Source organism: Heliangelus exortis, chromosome 3 (genome assembly GCF_036169615.1).
Source record: "Heliangelus exortis chromosome 3, bHelExo1.hap1, whole genome shotgun sequence".
NCBI lineage: Eukaryota > Metazoa > Chordata > Aves > Apodiformes > Trochilidae > Heliangelus > Heliangelus exortis.
This window is the reverse complement of record NC_092424.1, coordinates 2,982,619-2,998,378: the sequence shown is the minus strand read 5'-3', so window position 1 is coordinate 2,998,378 and position 15,760 is coordinate 2,982,619. Positions and strand designations below refer to the sequence as shown.

The following is a 15,760-nucleotide window of genomic DNA, read 5'->3' as shown; positions in this document are numbered from 1 at the left end:
TCAAAGATCAAGGCAAGAAATAAAGGCCACTTGTCATAAAGACTGCATGGTACACTCTCTTAAGGAGTAAGGATATTACCACTACTGTCCTGGCCATAATCCAACCTAGATAATTACATTCTGGCTTCATTTTCCCTTCCACTTCAAACATAAACAATATTTTTCAACACTTTATTAGGATGTGGTGCTGCTGGTTTTAAAAGTATCATCTTCTATTTAACTACTATGGCCAAAAGTGTAATGCTGTATCAATGTGTGGTTAATAAAAACCCCATTTCAGCTGAAACTCTCAAAAAACCCCTCATTTCAGCTGAAATGAGCCTTGCATAGGTTACAATGCAGTTTTGTAATGTTGTAGGGTCTTCTTAGAAAAGTAAAATGTAAACTGCAGGATTAGTTGGGAGCAATGGGAGGGTATGGAAAAAGTTTTTAAGAAAATGCTCAAGATACACGAGACAGACAAAAAATACAAACTATTTAAAGCCTACAGATACCTAACAAAATAAGGAGCAACAGATGGCTAACACAGGGTATAAAATACACTACCTTGTCCAGTAATTTTTGTCCAGGTAATTACCTTGTTCAGGTAATTTTTAAAGTAAATCTCAATTTAAGTTCTCTTAAATTGCAATGAATTTATAATGAATTTATGTTTGTACTCTAGACTTACTACTACTGCTTGAACCCTGATGCAGGGCAGCTCAGCTCTCTATCAGGTTACTCCAGCTGATAAATCCAGTCCCAGAGTGACCCAGTCTGCCTGTACTGTTCCTTACCACATGGAGGAAGCCATAGGTGCCATCTGTGAGTCCAACCCTGCCCTTGAAGGATTTACAAGCCACTGGAAGTGCTTTGGGTTCATTTAGGGACAATTTATGTGAAGGGTAACTAATCTGGCCCAAAAATCAGAAAATACAGATTTATAGGAAGTTTCCTCATCTCCTCCACAAGGGCTATTTCATTTTCTGCATTAACAGCTCAGCTACCTTGGGCACCTTGTCTGCATGTGCCAAGCAGCCCCCTAACCAGCTGTAGAAACTTTTGGTTTTTCCAAGCAAAAAGCAAGTTCTGACACCTTGCAATAGGTAGGAAGTACCTCTCCATACCTAGCTAGAAGCCTACACAGGAGCTACTCCCTGCTATTTGACCTGCCTGAGCTTCCAAAAGAGAGGAACCACTTTTAATTAAGTGTGCTAGACCTGCCTGAGCTTCCAAAAGAGAGGAACCACTTTTAATTAAGTGTGCTAGACCTGCCTGAGCTTCCAAAAGAGAGGAACCACTTTTAATTAAGTGTGCTAGACCTGCTTGAGCTTCCAAAAGAGAGGAACCACTTTTAATTAAGTGTGCTAGACCTGCCTGAGCTTCCAAAAGAGAGGAAACCACTTTTAATTAAGTGTGCTAGACCTGCTTGAGCTTCCAAAAGAGAGGAAACCACTTTTAATTAAGTGTGCTTGATCTGCCTTCACCTTGATGCACCTACCAGCCCTAACACAGCTGAAATGAACAGACAAAAGATTCTGCTCAAGGAAATTTAAATCAACAAAAAATAAAGACTATTTAGAGTCTACAGATAGCTAATAAATAAGAAGTAAGAGGTGGCTAACACAGGGTATAAAATACACTACCTTGTCCAGTAATTTTTGTCCAGGTAATTACCTTGTGTGTACTCGTTGCCAACTTGCACTGAGTACTCATGACAATACAGTGACCACTCAGCTTTAAAAAAAACAAGGTACCTGAAAGATTTCCTTATCTTGACACAGGGCTGTTTGTTGCTGAAGGGAGAACATTTGGCAGTTTCTTAAGTTGGGAGGAATCCAGGGAGAGTGCTGGCCTGGCAAAAGATAGGACTCCACTCCTCTGTGAAGCAAGGTCTTGTCTGAGCCCAAGGGTAGCATCTCTTCCAAGTGTTTCAGGCTGGTGGATGAGCATGGCATTTTCAAGATGTAATCTGCTACAGCCAGAAGTATGTTTGTTCTTCTGTTGTAGCTGTTATTCCTGCGAGGACTGGTGGCCAAACATTTCTGCCAAAAGCCTTCCAACAAGCTCTCGGGAACAACATCGTTGCCAAGCAAGCAAGCAAAGAGAGGGAGGTCTGTCAAGCTGAGACCCAACACATGGCAAAGATCTTCTCTGGAGTACATAACAGTGACCAAGCTGTCCAAATTGAGCTTCTCAATGGAAAAGTAAGGGCAGGTATTATAGATGAGGTAGTCACTATCTTGCCCCAGGATCCCTATGCAGTGATGCTGCAACCCGTACGCAGCCACCTCAAAGTCTGCCTCTTGCAACGTGCACACAGTTTTTTGACCAAGAGACTTCAGGGCAAAACGTGTGAAAGTAGGCAAAGCTGTAGGAATAGTGAACATTTCTCTGCCTGGTTGTTTCCTGTGAGTCTTGAGAAACTGAAATATTCTGGCTATTTCCTTGTTGTTCTGGAACCTCCGCTTGATCCACTCGTCTCTCTTTTTCTCCTCCACCACTCCGTCAAAATAAAACACCAACTGGATCCCAGCTGCCAGAAAAACTTGAATAAAATTCTCCAAATTGGCCAGGTACTCTCTCCACTGGCCACCACACACCCAGGATTCTGGTGTGTACCAGTGTCTAACACAGCTCATGGCATCTACTACGATAACAGGTGGGAAATCAGGATGATCCATCCGATGTTTTTCTGCCATCTCTCTCAGATCTACAGTTCTGCAGGCATGGGGGCAAACTCTTGCCACAAATCCCTGCAAACCTTTAATGCCCATGGCTGATGGCTTGAAACTAACAGCAGTCTGAAAGAAAAAAAATTAAAAAAGAAAAAAAAAAAATTCTAAAACGCCGTACTGAGGAGCATAACGAAATTCTACAGTAAATAATAAAAAAAGAAAAAAACCCTCTAAAACGCCGTACTGAGGAGCATAATGAAATTCTAAAGTAAATAATAATTAAAAAAAACAAACCAGCTTGAAAACAGGATAGTTATTTTTCTGCTTGAACCACTTTTCTTCCCCTCAAACCGGATGTAAGTGCCCATTTACTCTGCCTCCCATTTCTGATTTTGTAACAGTGAAAACTGTAAATATCAACAGGTTTCCTCAAATATGACTCCAAAACATTCAAATTAATAGTGAAAAATACAGAAAAGTAAGCACAGCTAGAAAAACAAGTAGAGCCAAAATTAAAGGCTTGTCTGGCTGGTCAGGGTGAAGCAAAATCCAGAGAACAGAAACGCTCTTACTCCCCCCCCCAGGTGGGATAAAATTATCCAGGGGAGGATAAAAGGGACAAAAGGAAGAGACTTGAAGGTTGGAAATGAAACCTGGAACAGGCTTACTGGAACAGGAGGGAAAGTAATGTGTGGGATGAGGAACAAATATCTGTAACACTTGGTTGTGATGCTCATGGATCTAAGCATCCAAAGGTCCCTTGCTACTGGGCTGACTTGGGAAAAGGTTCCATGGCTGTGGAAAACTGTAAATGTCAACAGGTTTCCTCAGATATGACTTCAAAACATTCAGAATAATAGTAAAAAATACAGAAAAGTAAGCACTGCTAGAAAAACAAGTAGAGTGAAAATTAAAGGCTTGTCTCAGTCTAGTGGTCAGGGTGAAGCAAAATCCAGAGAACAGAAATGCTCTTACTCCCCTCCCCCCAGGTGGGATAAAATTATCCAGGGGAGGATAAAAGGGACAAAAGGAAGAGACTTGAAGGTTGGAAATGAAACCTGGAACAGGCTTACTGGAACAGGAGGGAAAGTAACATGTGGGATGAGGAACAAACATATGTAACACTTGGTTTTGATGCTCTTGGATCTAAGCATCCAAAGGTCCCTTGCTGCAGGGCTGACTTGGGAAAAGGTTCCACAGCTCTTCCAGCACCTGATGGATTCAGATCCTTCAGAACATGTGATGACAAAACAGAAATGTCTTTCCAAGACCATGGAACTCAGGGAAGCAGCAAGGAAGAAAGGAATTGAACAGGAGGCCATGGTTGAGGTGATCTTTTTTAGAGTATGGCAAAAAATGGAGGGGAATCCTGACCCCTCTCTGCTCTGTCCCTTGGATCCCTCAGGAACCTGAACACCCTTTTTCCAGGTCCTCATATTCACACCCTGAAATGACCCTGTGCCCCTCAAACCATAGCAATGCTCTATAGCATCTCAGCTGAAGGGGTACACGACAGGAATCAGTGGTTTGATTTTCACACTAAAAGGATCCGAGCATCTTTTCATCGAAGTCAGCTGAAAAAAACTGCTGAATAACTTTGGAAATCAGCCTTGTACATTTTTTTTTTTTGTGAGAATGGCTCAGACACCATCTGAGTTTACACAGAGCAGTCCATTGATACAACACCAGCTGCAGCACCTCTACTTCTGCAGTGCTTTTGGTAGTAGCAAATTTCTGCTTTTTCAAATTTCTGCAGAAATTCAGCTTGGTTTACTACCCTGTCATTTGAAGGCATAATTTTCAAGACCTGATTGAAGAATTGGAGGTTTACCAATGTTTTGGGCATTAATTTTGAAGTGTAGATATTAAATGGGATTTCTACCATGCACAGCAGTTTAGAAACAAACAATTTTAAAAGCCACACGTGCTAGAAAATAACTAAAAATGCAGTAAGCTTATTTTCAGTTTATTTTCAGTTTTCACTACACCAAAAGACTGAACAGTCTCCAAATTCCATGGCAGAACTTCACAGCATGCCAAATGAACCAATTCACACATTCCTTAGTGAGAATTGAGATAAAACTGTTGATGACCTGAATGTTTATTTCTAGAAATCTCAATGCAAAGAAGTTTGGCACAACTCCTATCTTAGGTGTGCTTTTTTCCAGCACCAGTTTCCTCTGCCACCACATAATATTTTCTAGTAAAGGACCTTCCAATGAAAAACGGAGGAAAGCAGCTTCTTTATTCCCAGAAAATCTGTTTTAGTTATAATTTTCTCTGTCCTTAGTGGCCATGGGCCTAGAGCAACAAGTGCAGTAAACAACTTACCAGCTACACCATAATGTTATGGAAAGAAAGAGTTTTCCACCTTCTCACACTTTTATTTAAAGCATTCCTCTTGCCTAACAATTTAAACAAGTCTGTGATACAGAAATATTAAAAATTTCCATTACATATTATTGCTTTAACTATAGCAAATTCATACCCAAGCTCAAAAGCAGCCCCTTTAGCCACTAGTAGTGTTTTAATGCAATTATCAAACACGTTCACCCAAAGCAGGATGGAAAATAAGGAGTTTATATCCTGCCAACCCTCCTGTTCCACTTCTAAAGAGTAGCAGCCAAGGGACCCACTCTCTGTTCCACCACAGTAGCAGAAAAGAGAATGAGGAATATCTCCTGACTTGAGAAGCTCTCCCATCAGGGGCAGCTCAATAAAATTGGCGAAACGAGGATTAAAATGTTTTAAGTTGCCATACAAAGTTTCCCAAGGATGGAATACAGACACATTCTGTGTGCAGTTTAAGGCTGGATGCTTATTTCTAGTGTTACTTGTGAGAAACTGAGACCCCAGGTTACCACAGCTGCACTACCAAGTGTGTGAATCATAGAATCCTAGAATGGGCTGGGTTGGAAGGGACCTCAGAGCTCATCAAGTCCAACCCTTGATCCACTCCCGCTGCAGTTCCCAGCCCATGGCACTGAGTGCCACATCCAGGCTCTTTTTAAATACCTCCAGGGACGGAGAATCCACCCCTTCCCTGGGCAGCCCATTCCAATGGCTGAGCACCCTCTCCAGAAAGAAATTCTTTCTAATGTCCAACCTAAACCTCCCCTGGCACAACTTGAGACCTCTTGTGCCCTCTTGTCTTGCTGAGAGTTGCCTGGGAAAAGAGCCCAACCCCCCCCTGGCTCCAACCTCCTTTCAGGGAGTTGGAGAGAGTGATGAGGTCTCCCCTGAGCCTCCTCTTCTCCAGCCTCAACACCCCCAGCTCCCTCGGCCCTTCCTCACAGGACTTGTGCTGGATCCCTTCCCAGCCTCCTTGCTCTTCTCTGGACCTGCTCCAGCACCTCAATCTCCTTCCTGAGCTGAGGGGCCCAGAACTGGACACAGGACTCAAGCTGTGGCCTCCCCAGGGCTGAGCACAGGGGCAGAATCCCTTCCCTGGACCTGCTGGCCACGCTGTTCCTGAGCCAGCCCAGGATGCCATTGGCCTTCTTGGCCACCTGGGCACACTGCTGGCTCATGGTCACCTTCCTGGCAATCCAGACTCCCAGGTCCCTCTCTGTCTGGCTGCTCTCAGCCACTCTGTGCCCAGCCTGGAGCTCCCCATGGGGTTGTTGTGGCCAAAGTGCAGGACCCGGCACTTGGAATGTTGAACCTCATCCCCTTGGGATCAGCCCAACTCTCCAGTCTGTCCAGGTCCCTCTGCAGAGCCCTCCTGCCTTCCAGCTGATCCACACTCCCCCCAGCTTGGTGTCATCTGCAAATTTGCTGATGATGGACTCAATCCCCTCATCCAAATCATCAATAAAGATATTAAACAGAACCGGGCCCAACACTGATCCCTGGGGGACACCACGGCCGCCATTTTGATGCAGCCCCGTTCAGCACCACTCTCTGGGCCCGGCCCTCCAGCCAGTTCCTAACCCAGCACAGATGCCCCTGTCCAAGCTGTGGGCTGAAAGCTTTTTCAGGAGAATCCTGTGGGAGACGGTGTCGAAGGCCTTGCCAACGAGGAGGGGGAAACGTCTCCACAAACTTAAATAATAATAATAAAAAATGTTTCTCCCCTGTTTCATATGGACACAAAGCTCCTGAGAGGACCGCTGCTCCAGCTGGTGATGCCACCACACTTCATCCTGTCAGGCAGATTTACTGCATCCCCAGCATTACAAAGGGTTGGGAGCTCTGATGTTCACAAGAAGTGCTCTGGGTTCCACCAAAGCCCTCCAGCTCCACAGAAACCAGGGATGAGGAGGAAGGGGAAGGGAATGGAGGGGATGAGGAGGAGAAGGAAGGACAGGGGAAAAAACGGGCAGGGGGTGAAAATGGGCGGGGGGAAAACGGGGAAGAGCGGGCAGGGGAAAGACGGGTGTGGGGGAAAATAGGCAGGGGGAGAACGGGTGGGGGGAAAAAAACGGGCAGGGGGGAAAAAAATGGGTGGGGAGAAAACAGGCAGGGGGGAAGATGGGGAAGAGCGGGCGGGGGGAAAGACGGGTGGGGGGGAAAACGGGCAGGGGGAAAAAACGGGCAGGGGGAAAAACGGGCAGGGGGAAAAACGGGCAGGGGGCGAAAAACGGGCAGGGGGCGAAAAACAGGCAGGGGGAAAAAACGGGCAGGGGGAAAAAACAGGCAGGGGGGGAAAAACGGGCAGGGGGGGAAAACGGGCAGGGGGGGAAAACGGGTGGGGAAAAACAGGCAGGGGGAAAACAGGTGGGGGAATGATGGGGAAGAGCAGGCAGAGGGAAAGATGGGCGGAGGGAAAAAAAGGGTGGGGGGGGAAAAACGGGCGGGGGGGGAAATGGGCAGGGAGGAAGTCGGGCAGGGGGAAAAAACGGGCAGGGGGAAAAGGGGCAGGGAGAAAAACGGGCGGGGAGGGCAGGGAGAAAACGGACGCGGGGGGGGGGAAACAGGCAGGGGGGAAAAAACGGGCAGGGGGAAAAAACGAGTGGGGGGGGGAAAAAAAGGGGTGAGGGGAAAAACGGGCGGGGGGAAAACGGGCGGGGGGAAAACGGGCGGGGGGAAAGACGGGCAGGGGCAGAACGGGGAAGAGTGGGCAGGGGAAAGACGGGTAGGGGGGAAAACGGGCAGAGGGAAGACGGGCAGGGGAAGGATGGGCAGGGGAAAAACGGGCAAACGGGCAGGGGAAGGATGGGCAGGGGAAAAACGGGCAAACGGGCAGGGGAAGGATGGGCAGGGGAAAAACGGGCAAACGGGCAGGGGCAGGGCCGCTGCGGACGGACCGGGCCTGTCCCGGGTGAGGTGTGGGTGCCACCGCCTCCATCCCGGAAGGTCCGGGCCCTTCCTCCCTAAGGAGGCCACGCAGAGCCCAGCCCAGGCTGCCAGCGGGTCCCGGGGCTCCAGGCGCTCTCCCCCCGCCATGCCCACCCCCTTTACCCCCGCACAGCTCAGCGCTGCCCGCCCCTCCTCCCGGTACCCTGGCACTGACCCGGCCGGCGGTTCCGCTTCCCGCGGAGGCGGAGCTACGCATGCGCGGAGCGGAATGGGCCGGCCGGGCCTGAGGGGACGGGGACGGGGATGGGGATGGGGATGGTGTGGTGGCGGTGTCTGCCCCTCGGGTGGCACCGTCCCTGCTGGGGACAGGCGGCTGGCAGCGGAATGACAGCGGTGGGAAGGGAAGGGATGGAGGCGGGGGATGCGCGGCTGTCCCCGCCCGTAGCTTCGTGTCCCTCGGCTTTGTGTCCCCGGCCACAATGGGGCCCGAGGGGCTATTGTGCTCCCGAACAAACCCCGCCGGGGCGTGGGGAAGATGAAAGCATCGCGCACCGAAGTTGCTTGAACACAACTCCACACACACGCATCCCCGGGTGGTACAATGGAGATTTATGTGGCCCCGGGGCGAGGTGGCCCCGGCTTGGGGACACTAAGCGGCCCAGTGCTCTGGGACCTGACCTGGTGCTCTGGGACCTGACCTAGTGCTTTGGAACCTGAACCGGTGCTTTGGGACCTGGCCCGGTGCTTTGGAGCCCAATCCGGTGCTTTAGAACCCCACCCGGCGGTCTGGGACCTGACCCAGTGCTTTGGAACCGGGCCCGATGCTTTGGGACCCAGTCCGATGCTTTGGGACCCGACCCGGTGCTTTGGGACCCGGCCCGGTGCTTTAGAATCCGACCCAGTTATCTGGGACCTGACCCAGTGCTTTAGAACGGGGCCCGATGCTTTGGGACCCTGCCCGGTGCTTTAGAATCCGACCCAGTTATCTGGGACCTGACCCAGTGCTTTAGAACCGGGCCCGATGCTTTGGGACCCAGTCCGATGCTTTGGGACCCGACTCAGTGCTCTGGGACCCGGCCCGGTGCTGTGGGACCCAATCCAGTGGTTTGGGACCCAGCCCCGTGCTTTGGAACCCCAACCAGTGTTTTGTGACCCGACCCAGTGCTCTGGGACCCGACCAAGTGCTTTGGTCCCCGACCCCTGTGCTTTGGGACGTGTCCCAGTGTTCTGGGCCCCGGCTCGGTGCTTTGGGACGTGACCCGGTGCTTTGCGACCCGTCCCGCAGCAAGGAGGAGGGAGCTTTTTCTTTGTTGTGTGCTCAGCAGTGAGGGGGGAGCCCCGATTCCCCGGGGGCGGGGGGCACCCCGGGGCACAGCCTGGGATGCAGGAGGTCCGGGAGCACGACCCACTTGCACCCCGTGGGCAACAGGTGGGGACCTGAATAACTTCACATCTTTCCAGGGGGTAGAGGGGGAGCCGATGGGAGGATTAGATCAGATGTTATTGCTGGTGAAAAATTAAACAGAGCGGTGCTCTAGGGAGCACAGATTAATATATTTGGTGACTCGGCGTGCACAAAGCCTGCCCATTGTGGCCGTGTCTGAATGCCTGTGAATAGGATGGAGCATATGTGGCCTGTCACCGCAGGTGCCCACATCTGTTCGTCTCCGGGCAGATGCTCTCAGAAAAAGGGAGAGCATTTCCAAAAGCTCAGACCCGCCCCGTCCATACCCATCCTCTTTCTCATAATCACCTTCTGCAGAGGAGTTTCTGCTCCTTTTTCTCTCCTCCCCCGCTCCCTTCTCTGCACGTCGATGTGGACATTAAAAATAATAAAAATATGAGAATTGAAGTAGTTCAGAAAGCCCTGGAAGATCAAACTGCTTCATCCTCCACCCTCTGCCCCCCCCTTCCGAAGTTTATTAGCAGGTTTTGCACTGCAGCCAGCGCATGGTGCTCAAGATGTGGACGTGGTGTGAAGGGGGGGAACAGAAAAACCCTTCACGCATGAAAGGCAGCAGAGTGCAGTGGCACGCTGGGCATCACCGGGGGAGAGCACCCCGTGCAGTAGGATTTTGCAGCTACTATTTAGAGTTTTGGCTTAAGCTGATAATTAATAAACCCGGGGAAAAGGGAAGAGGGGGTTTCCCTGTGAGAACAAGTGAACACAGCAATAACCCTACTGAAATGAGTAGCAGAAGGGAATATTTCCAGCCATCCAGAGCAATCTCACAGCCGGAATGCAAAACATCTTTCTGAGAAGTGTCTCGTCATTTTTTTTATTCCATGTGCATGATCTGAGCCCAGTTGCTCACCCTCCCTGCTCTGTGACATCCCTGCCAAGACAAGCCAGGCCTCAGCCCTGCAGACAGGGACACCAAGCTTGTCTGACAGTGTGCTGGGGTGCAGAGGGAATCTCAGGATCACGGGATATTTCGGGTTGGGAGGGACTTCGGAAGCTCGTCTAGTACAAACACCACCCGTAGTCCCCGGCGTGCCGAAGATTGCGAGTGTCCTTGGAGCTAAAAGAGGACAAAGAGGCCCCTTGTGGAGAGTGGGCAGTGGGAGCACTCGAGTCGCTGTGTCCCCAAACGGAGATCGTGGGGGGCAGCGGGACCCTCCCGGTCCGGAGCACCCATGGGAAGCTTCGGAGGAAGATGCTGTCCCAAACCGGGGGGAGCCCGAGGGCTCGGGGGGGAGGCAAGGAGGGGGAAAACCTCATTCCGTGGAGCCCCTGCTGTCTCCTCGTCCCCGGAGTGGTCCCACAGCTCTGCAGGGGTACGCAGCCCTTCACCCTTCCCACTTTGGGAGCAACAGCACACGAGTGACCAATTTTATCTCTCGTAGTTTCCCAGAAGCAAAATCCCGTCGGAAGCAAGCCAGGGAACAAACCCAAACAAACAAGTAGCTCAGGGGAACGGGGCAGGGCCGGGGGGGGGGAGAAGGGGGAAGTGGGGGGGCGACGTCTCTCTTTCTCCTCATGTGCAATCAGTAAAACACATATAGGGGCCACTTCGGGATTTGCCCAGGGAAGGGTTGGGGAGCAGCTGGCTGCGGTAATCTCCTCGGGAGACAAAGGAATGCCCCGTCGGTCCCGGGATCACAGGTAAACACACAACTATTGTCATGAAAATGAGGGGCTAGGATAGGGCCGGAGCAGATGATTTGCGATTTGAAAAAGGGGAATGGAAGGGGGAGGGAAGGCCCAGAGCTGCTTATCTATCATCTGGCCTCGCTGTGTGCCAGCTGAGCCACGCGACTGCCCTTTCTTATTCTAATCAGCACATGCCTTTGCAACTTTGGGCTAACCTACACGCTAAACTTCTTAATCCCCCGCCCCGCACACTGCAAGGGCGGCGGAGAGCCCCTCCGCCACCGCGGTACCTCCGTGCCCCCCGCCCACCCTCCTCGACTCAGCCTTGGGTGCCCGGCAGCGGAGCCCCGGGCAGCGCCAGGACCCTGCTTACACCGCCCTGCCCTCCTCCTCCTCCTCTTCTTCCTCCTCCTCCTCCTCCTCCCATCCTTTCCCATCCCTTCTCAACCCATCCCATCCTAAACCAGTTCATCCCTTCCCATCCCGGCCCGGGGGTACAGGTGAAGGGGCCGTGCGGGGAGGGCTGGGGCGGAGGGGCAGCCCTGCACACATACCTCCGTAGGGACTATAGACCTAATTAAAATATTATGCACACTCGGCTACACATAGCTCTACACGTACTCGTCCCTCCGTCGAGGCTCCGTTCGCCATATGCCCGGAGTCCTCCGTCCCGGGAAAAAACAGGGTTGTGAGCCAGCGATGGCAGCGCGTCCCCCTAATTAATAGTCGTCGTGTTCCCCCCCCCCCCTCCTCTCCCTCCCCCCTTCCCTTTTTGAAGTGACTTTTCCCATAATCTGGCTCGCTGAGAAATAAAACCCGCGGCTGGTAGGGAGGGAGCTCACGGCCGCGCTGCTGCACGGTGGGACCGTAAATCCCGAGGGGGCCGGGGTTGCGGGGAGGGTATCAATTAGGGGCAGGGAGAGCACAATGCCCCACCAGCCCCAGAGAGCCGCTGGCAGGCGGGACCGGGTCCGCCACGTCCCGGCCGTGCGGGGTCACCGAGTCCCGACGGGGTCCCGGGCACTGCGCCCGCCCCCCGTGGGGTGAGGTGTGTGGGGGGGTGGGTCCCGCCGCCGGTTCACCCCGACGGGGCGGGCAGGGTGCCGGTCAGCCCCGGGCTCTGGTTGCCGGCAGCGGGGTCCGGCGGTGCGCGGTTAACACCGCGGAGGCGGCGCGGGGGGCGGCGGGCGAGCGCGGTGCGGAGACACGCGGTTGGGAGCGAAAAAGCGCCATTTGGTTGGGAGCAGATGGCTGGCTGGGGGGCTGATCGCGTCTAAAGGCGTGTCATCCCCCTTCAGCGAGAATCCCTAAGGGCTCCCCTTGTCTTCGAAATCAATGAAAATTAAAGTGCAGAGAATGGATGAATAGTTAGACCTCGAGTCCCTCCTTTGTTCGCCTCAGCTACTGGTGGGCAGGAGTTAAACTACAACAGCCTCCTATAGAAACACTTAAGTTAAACAGTCTCCCCGTTAGCCCAGCATCTGAAAGAGAGAGGGAGAGGGGGGAAAGAAGCAGAAAAAGGAGCTTTCTGCTTGATTTCCCCAATACAGAATCGCGTGGCATAAATTAAGCCGGAGAAGAATGAGCGCCGTGGGCAGGATCCTGCCGGCTCTCACGGCGCCTTTCAGTCACGCTCAGCAGCGGTAATCGAGAAATCTGTGCCACGTCAATTTAACAAATACCCGGTACCGAAGGGGGGTTGTTAAGGATTTGGGGGCAAGTTTTTTTCTTTTTCAGGTCTTTTTTTTTTTTTTTTTTTTTCTTCCCCTTCCCTCCCTCCCTATCGCTAGGTTAAAGCCCTCGCGCGTGTAACTTTTTATTTCCAGTTTTATAAGCAAGGGGATGCTAATGGACCAACTTTCCATCTCCCGTAGATTAAAAGATCCGCGGTGATATGTCACTTCTCGCCTCCACCCAAGGGCTCCCCCCAAATTTCAAGACACATCCCCCCCGCCCCACTCACTTAGTAAACCCGATACCAAGAGATTATTCCCCCCCCCTTCCCTTCTTTTTCCCGGGGATAACGCCGCAGCGAAGTTTGCGAAGCAGCAGCGAGCCACTTGAAAAGATGTTAACGCTAGGTGGCAAAAGTAATGTATGGTTAAACCCAGAGCTGCTTCCCCCACCCCCTCAGCCCCCATCCAGCCCCAGGGACCGGGCACGGTGCGGGGAGGGGGGGGGATGCCCGTCCCTGGGGACCCAGCGCCCTCTCCGCACCCTCCTGGGCCGCCCTCCCTGGGGGGATCTCTGCTCCCCTCTCCGCCCAGATACAGGTCCGGGGTAAAATAATTTTTTAAAAAAATAATAATTAATAATAATAAAATCACTCCAAACATTCCTGTACATTTAAACTTTCGCTTAAGCGTCGAGGGGGGAGGAAAGGCAAAGAGTACCTGGATACTCCATGCCTCGATTTACCGGAATTAGATGTAAAGGACACACATAACCAGTTGCAAAAGTTCGGATGCTGGTTTAAGCACCGAAGGTACCTGCTTGAGCTTGGGGTAGTTGCCACAACCCCCCAGTAAACGAATGTGGGCAGCTACAGTCCTGAAACAGTCCAGAAGAGCTGAGCTGAATGAACTCATTAGTGATTTTCTTTTAATTGCTATTACCGAAAGCTTTTACTTCGAGAAGTCTTTAAGATTTTTTTTTTCCCCAGCGCATTGTAAGATAATTTGTGATCAAGACATCTGCTTCAATGAAAGTCACATTTTGCCATGCAAATGCACGTTTCAACCCAATAAAGTCGCCATAATAAGGCTTTTAGCACGGCATACCTACAGTGAGGTTATTGTAGCCAAATCCACTCTTTTCGCACACAAGCTTAATCTGTGCTGAAATGATCTGTTACAATTAAAATGACATTTACAGAGACAGTTACACCTTGCATCCTAATGAATCCGCCAGCGCTTGCCGAAGGTGTTTAAACAGAGGGCCCAAACAAAGTGGAAAACCCCGCTTCGAGTGGCATGCGAGCCAGAGTCACCCTCCAACTTTTAGCCCCCGCATCCATCATTAGGAAACTGCTCAAAAGGGAATCAAGGGAATCGTTTCTATCCCTCTTTCACCGCACCAGTAAACTCATTTCCACGTTTTGAAGCCCAAAACAAAAGTTCTAGCGTCTGATGGGTGGGTTAAAAAAAATAAATAAGGTAATGATTGGTCTAAAGTTGGGTTGTTGGGGGTTGTTTTTTTTTTTTTTTTTTTTTTTGGGTGTATTTTTTCTGTGTTGTGGTGTTTGGTGATTTTTTTTTTTTTTTTTTTTTTTTTTTTTTTTTACGGAGGGGGGAAGTGCTGGAAGGGATTTCTTAAAAAAATGTGCGGACATTGTTGTAGAGGCAGTAGCGTGCGCCGAGGGGAGCTCTTTCTCTCCCTCGCATTGTGCAGGGAGCAGGTGCTGTCTACATTACCATACAGCTGAGAGCACAAAGAGCTAACTGATTCAGCCCTCACACAATAACAAACGGCCTTAATGACAGCCACGCGAACGACACACACCAAACTCACTTTTTACTAAGCTGAAGGAGGAAAAAAAAAAAAAAAAAAAAAAAAAAAAAAAAAGAGAGAGAGAGTGGGAGAGGTTGCTGGTGATGATGATAATAATCATAGAGGGGTGCGGGACCCGGGAGGAGGTGGGTGGCTCTCTGAGGCAGAGGGACAGAGGTGGTGGCGGGGACGGGACCCGCGGAGCCCCGCAGACGCGTCCCCTCTCTCCGCGGGTCACCTCCGCGCCGGAGCCCCCCTTCCCCGGGTACCCCCCGTCCTTCCGCCGGCGGGCTGAGGGTGTGAGCGGAGCCAAGGGACGAGGGAGCCCCGGTGGGGTGTGCGGGAATTCATATCCTTCCCCCCCCCCCCCACCTCCCCAATTACCCCCGTTCTGCCGGGGGAAACGCGGTGTGAATTTCAAGGGATCAGATCGCCCTTGTTGTGGCTCGCTGGCTCCCACCTCCCTCGTCCCTTTAAAGCCGAAGATGCCCCCCTTGGAAACGGTCACGATCCCGGAGTTACTTTTTTTGGGGGGGGCACACGGTGGTTGCTTTTGCACGTTTCAGGAGGTAATAATCACAACCCGCCGTTCCCCGGGGTTGTTTTCTCGCCGGAGCGTGTTGCGCTGCCTGTCTCCGGTGCAGAGGGGGTGTTACCCTCTCCCCGGAGCAGAAGGGGGATTCTTGCGGTTACCAAATTTGCAGGAATGTAAATGAGCACGTTTTGTGAGCGCGGAGGGGAGGAGGGGGAGGAGGGTTGCACATTTTACAGCTCACTGACCATTTGGCGATCCATTGAGAGGAGGGTTTGGAAAAGTGGCTCCTTTGTGACAGCTCTAGCCAGATTGGGGGGCTGCTCATTTGCATCTCATTAGGCATGCAGGCGGCCGGCGGGATATAAGGGAGGCAGGCGCCCAAGGAGAGGCAGATCCTTAGCGCTTCACCCTCGGAGAGAGCCGCGGAGCCGCGGCGCTGAGCGGAGCAGAGCGGGGCAGAGCAGAGCAGAGCAGAGCAGGCACCCCCCTCCCCCGGAGGAGCACACCCGGACACGCTCAGCGCGCCGCTGTTGAGACACAAGCTTATTTTTGTTGGCTGGGATTCCTCTAAAAACAAAAGTAAGCCGGCAACCAGGAAAGCAAGCGTCTCTTCTTTTGAAAAAAAAAAAAAAAAAGGAAAAGAAAAAAAAAGGGGATCAAGGCTCCGACGTGACCTGCTGCCCGCTGCCGTTTGACACCCGCCAGCCCCGACGTGCGCAGGGCGAGCGCAGCCGCGCAGAGCCG

The 15,760-nt window shown here is 51.7% G+C and overlaps 1 protein-coding gene across 3 annotated transcripts in view; it reads right to left on the bottom strand.

The window, feature by feature from the left end:
- Positions 1 to 8,197, bottom strand: part of FAM120B (family with sequence similarity 120 member B) — a 48,779-nt gene extending 40,582 nt beyond the window's left edge. Inside the window, exons 1-2 of one of the 3 annotated variants that reach the window (XM_071738908.1) lie at positions 8,113 to 8,197; positions 1,737 to 2,783 (exon numbers count right to left, since the gene is read on the bottom strand). In XM_071738908.1, the coding sequence (XP_071595009.1) occupies positions 1,737 to 2,783; positions 8,113 to 8,154 (1,089 nt within the window). In that variant the 5' untranslated portion in view covers positions 8,155 to 8,197. The remainder of the gene's footprint in view (positions 1 to 1,736; positions 2,784 to 8,112) is intronic. The other 2 variants (XM_071738910.1, XM_071738907.1) reach the window with 2 other exon arrangements.
- Between the last annotated feature and the right edge of the window lie 7,563 nt (positions 8,198 to 15,760).